The 5,000-nt window shown below is 49.0% G+C and overlaps 1 protein-coding gene across 1 annotated transcript; it reads left to right on the plus strand.

The window, feature by feature from the left end:
* The first annotated feature begins 1,476 nt into the window (after nucleotides 1–1,476).
* LOC123186410 (cilia- and flagella-associated protein 251) lies at nucleotides 1,477–2,916 on the plus strand. The gene is made up of 2 exons (XM_044598178.1): nucleotides 1,477–2,287; nucleotides 2,390–2,916. Exons 1-2 carry the CDS (start codon nucleotides 1,679–1,681, stop codon nucleotides 2,495–2,497), a joined length of 717 nt encoding a protein of 238 aa, XP_044454113.1. The 5' UTR covers nucleotides 1,477–1,678; the 3' UTR covers nucleotides 2,498–2,916.
* The last annotated feature ends 2,084 nt before the right edge of the window (nucleotides 2,917–5,000 follow it).

Consider the following 5,000-nt stretch of genomic DNA (forward strand, 5'->3'; position numbering starts at 1 on the left):
ATGATCTTGCGATCTAACCCCATGGATCTTTTTTTAATCAGACTTTCAGTTTCCAAATATATCCGTGGTGTAAAGGGTGCCCATCGTTGATTAGGTTCAAATACATGGATTTGACCGTGAAGACCCCAGAAGTAGTCAACTTCAAAAGGAATGTGTCTGATTCATGTGATAGATTGACCATCACCAGTATTTCAACAAGACTTAAGTAGTCTGTCCATTTGATCCCGTCGATGGTCTTGGAAAGGCAACATTCAACGGTACTACACACGTTAATGCTGAAATAAGGAGATGCTGACCGGCCAGCAACAGCTAGCAACAGAAACCATGCACGTTAATGCACACTTACACAGGTCATCACTCGCCAGCTCCCTCCGGGCAAAAACAAACAATCTTCATCAATACTCCGCGACTATTTATGCTGCCAACACCGCCACCTTTGACGCTTTCAAAATGGAATGGACATTCCGAAATGCAACAAATCTCCATTTTTCAGTACTACCTATACTACAAAAATACCTCCACCGACGTCGGCAGGAACCAAGGGGCGATTGGAATTCGATCTAGGCGCCAAACTCTACCAAAAAAAAGCCTTCCATATTATTGAGGTGACAGTTCAGGCGGTTTGCGCGTGGAATCCTACTTAAATACTCCCTCCGTAAACTAATATAAGAGCATTTAAATTACTATTTTAGTGATCTAAACGCTTTTATATTAGTTTACAGAGGGAGTACGAGAGAACAGCGTTTATCTTCAATGGCGCGAGTGGGCAGGTACAAACCTGGGCAGGAGTAGGTGCATCTTGAGGATGGTCGACGACGATTCTTGAATGCTTCGCAGCTTGTTTCGTACTTTTGTCCTCGGCATCGATGGACTTTCTCCGGATTATTTTTCTTTTCTTTCATATTATTTTACAACACCCCGTCCGCATCGTGGAGACTCTGATCTCTATGAATATCTTCACGCGGACGTCGGCACTCGGCAGGGATGAACATGCGCGCGATTCGAATTGGATCACGCCACCAAACCCTACTTCCTCCTACAAAAGAAGAGAATTTCCTGAGGTGACAAGAGGACACGATCTCTACGCCTGGAATCTCACTTAAACCGGAGAGAACAGCGTTTATCTTGAATGACGCGAGGTGGGTAGGTGAACCGAGGAGGATTCTTCAATGCCTCGCAGCTTGTTTGGTGCTTTTGTCCTCGGCATCCATCGACATTCTCCGGATTACTAAAAATTTTCTATCGTGGTGCGGCAGCAGGTGGTGGCTGGCCTGGCCTCCTCCCGGTCTCCCATGCGCCATGCCCAGCTCACCACTCCCTCCGGTCCGGCACACGGTGGAGTCGCATTGACATAAATCCAGTCTACGAAACTGGTTCAAACCCTCGGGGGGCATTCCTGGAAGACAAGATAAATCCCAGCCTCGCCTCGCCTCACCTGCTCGAGTTCCATGGCAATAAATAGGGGCCTGTCTGAAATGAATCGGCGACAGAGGGGAGTTACTGCCCTCGAACGCATCGACGGCACCCAATCCATCCTCTCCTCAAGGAAAAAGATTGGAGAATAAAGTTGAAGAAAGCGAAACAGTAGACCACACCGCACACAAACACCTCCCAACCCATCCAGAAGCCCCCAACCCCGTTGAGCGGCGCGCCTGGGAAGAAGCGGAGCGGAGGAGCAATGGACCAGCACCAGGAGCTGGAGGTGGATGTGGAGGGAGAGCCAACGGATCAGCGCAAGGAGGAGGAGGCGGACGCGGACGCGGGCAAGCCTGAAGAGCCGACGGATCAGCGCAAGGAGGAGGAGGAGCGGGAGGAGGGAGACAACCTCAAAGAGCCAACGGATCAGCGCAAGGAGGACAAGCCTGACGGGCTGACGGAGCAGCACAAGGCGGAGGCGGTGGCGGTTGCGGTGGTGGTGGCGGAGGTGGACAAGTCTGAAGAGCTGACGGACCAGCGCAAGGCGGGGGCGGTGGTGGAGGTGGAGGTGGACAAGTTTGAAGAGCTCACCGACCAGCGCAAGGAGGAGGCGGCGGAGGACAAGGACAAGGAGACGGAGAGGAGCTCCAGCGAAGAGTCGCCGTCGCTCTTCGTGCACCCGTGCTCGCTGCTGCTGCGGTACCTCGTCCGTGCCTACGCCTGGTGCATGGGCATGGCCGACTGGTTCGGCGGCGGCGGCACAAGGCCGAGCGCCGCTCCTGCCGCGTCCCTTAACTCGTCACGGGAAGAAGCAGGCGAGGCGGCGGGCGTCAGGACCAGGGAGATCTCCAGCTCCAAGACCACTGACAGAGTAAGTAGTTTCCAAGTTTTTTTGCAAGCATTTCTCATTTCCGGATTATTCTCCATAGTTGACGACGAAGCTCTTGGCCACGCACGTACGCGATTTCTGCAGGGGTTCTACGTGCGGGAGATGATCGTGAGCATGTGGGCGGTGAGGAGGCCGCGGCCGCCCGGCAACCCGAGGGAAGGGCGCGGCGGCGGTGGAGGAAGCCACAACTAGCGTTCAGCCTTGCTAGCACTACGTACGCATCTGCGGCAGCAATGGAGCACGTACGTACGTACGTCGTCTCAATCTCGCAGGCTGTCAACTTGGGAAAGCAGGTGACCTTTGGTTGTTTGTTTGTGTGTATAGCAAAGTGTCTGGATAATCAAGAGATTAAGTGCTGACGTTCTTCACGTAGACTTTGACTGATCACATCTTGCCATAAGATTAAGAGTAAGAACTACTGTGTGTTACTGTGTTAGCACAGCTCTTGCTGCAGTCTGTGTTCTGTAAGCTGATTGAAACCTGCTCAACTTATCTGCTGACGTTGGTAGTTAACTGCTACAGCCTTTTTGTCTGTTGCTCGAGTGATGTGCTGTCCCGTGTCGGTGGTCTCGTATTTCAGTAAGAAACTCTGTGTTGGTACTGTTCTTCTATACTCTGTTGGTATGTTTTGCCTGTGTTTTTGCAAGTGCAAAGTGCAAACCTGAACTTGACTGCTAAAGTTGGCTGTTAGCTACACCCTACAGTAGTCAGTCGGTCTGTTTCTCAGGTGGTATGGAAAAAGAGGAAGAGAAAACTATATCATCGCTGGGTGCATTGCGTATGAGTGTCTGTTCATTTTGTTTTATTTGACTCCTGGTCGACTTGTTTGCATGCCGGCCATTTGAGGAGACCGCTAGATCATCCGATTCCAACGGAAATCATACTAGTAGGAGTAGGTTATTGCAAGAGAAATCTTAAGCAAGGTAGTAACATGATGGAGTACCATCTAACTAGAGTAGCTAGTGCGCTACGTGCAGCTTTAGAGCCAGCCCAGATGTAAAGGCATTGCAGTCGGCAGGGTCATCAGATCACTCATCAGGCAGCCGTAACAAAGTGTACTGACCAGTGCATGGGCATGCCCTGATAAAAAAAAAGGCAATGAGACGACGAATCTAACCGCCCCGAAAAGAGAACATACCGCTAGACTTTTTTACCTTTGGGGAAAAAGAGAATATGTCAAAGATGCAAAGTCCAAAAGGCCCCGGTGTGTAGCACGCAGTCGCAGTACTTCACTCCAGTGCCGTGGCCCGTGGACGACCGACGACGCACCTTTTGCATGTAGCGCTAGTACCGAGCGGTACTTTGTTGAACCATTCGTGCGATCACCAGGTGAATAGAAATTGTTGCTGCACTTTTCAACGCAAGTTAATCAAAAGGGCTTGAAATATACCAGTATGAAATTACAAGGGCAGCGACCAAATCGAAGGCAGAACCCACTGTTTGGTTTGAGCCCAGCTAGCCCTACCAAATTTTTATGGGATTTGGTTTGAGCCCAGCTAGCCCTACCAAATTTTTATGGGATTTGGTTTGAGCCAAATGGCTTGCCAGACATTTGGCAACACAGCCCGGCCAGTATCTGGTTTGGTTCCAAAATCCCATGATGTAGCCAATAAAACAAAACAATAGTTTCACGCTTATATGCATCATTGGGCTACAGAATGCAGTTTGGTTTCAGTAAAAAAAAGCATTGCAGACAAGACCAATCGAAGGTTCAGATCCATGCTTCATTCGGTCCATATATTGGCACCAGAGTTGGGAAAACATACTAATGACATCTGTAAAAATGGCCTAGTGGGGTCTCTTGCACAACATGGACATCCACCATTGTTCTTATCCTCTTATGTACTAGCGTACCAGTACATACAAGGGACCAAAGGCAGAAGAGGCCTCAGGTAAATATATATACAGACAGGGATTGCAGAATGTAGTACTGGCTTATTACATATATTCGAGAAAAGGAAGAGACGGTTCTCATCTGGACGATGTGCAGCGGTCGCACATCCGATGCCATGCCGCCCCCGTCTCGTCGCCTCTCTGCAGACCCGCACCGAGATGGTGTTTCGCCGGCCGCCGGCGCCGGGACCGGGAGGAGGGTGGTTTCGCTGTCTACCGGCCGTGTGCGCCGTGTCTGCTACGGGACGGAAGCGTTTCCACTCGCGAATTCTCCGTGTGCGCCGTGTGTGCGGCGGCGGAACGAACGGACCAGCCCGCGGCCGAGCGAGCGACTGCATGGGCTGCTGCGCAGGCCCAAACGCTAAAGCCAGCTTCCAGACAGGCCGGCCTTTTCCGGCTGTTTCCTTTTTTTCTGTTTTTTTGTGTGTGTGGTTTTTCGTTTCGGGTTTGTTTTCGTGTTTTTTCATTTTCTATTTTTTTTAGATTTTGTGTTTTCTTCTGTTTTTTATCTATGCACGTTTATTTTTTAATGTAGGTTTTGCAATATATAGTAAAATGTTTATCAATTTACGGTGAACATTTTTTTCAAATACACACTAAACTTTTTAAATATACGATTTACATTTTCTAAATATGGAAGGGACATTTTACATAATGTATGATGGACAATTCTGCTATATACATTAATATATGATGAACTTTTAAAATTATACAATGACCATTTTTTAATAGGCACTATACCTTTTTTCTATTATACGGTGATTTTTTAATGTATACTAAACTTTTCTAGAACACATATTGA

This window comes from Triticum aestivum, chromosome 2A (genome assembly GCF_018294505.1).
Source record: "Triticum aestivum cultivar Chinese Spring chromosome 2A, IWGSC CS RefSeq v2.1, whole genome shotgun sequence".
NCBI lineage: Eukaryota > Viridiplantae > Streptophyta > Magnoliopsida > Poales > Poaceae > Triticum > Triticum aestivum.

Bases quoted from the DNA above. Each gene is read 5' to 3' on its own strand.
- LOC123186410 (XM_044598178.1), top strand. From the start codon at position 1,679: ATGGACCAGCACCAGGAGCTGGAGGTGGATGTGGAGGGAGAGCCAACG. The intron at 2,288-2,389 runs GTAAGTAGTTTC...CGATTTCTGCAG, and splicing joins GCTCCAAGACCACTGACAGA to GGGTTCTACGTGCGGGAGAT.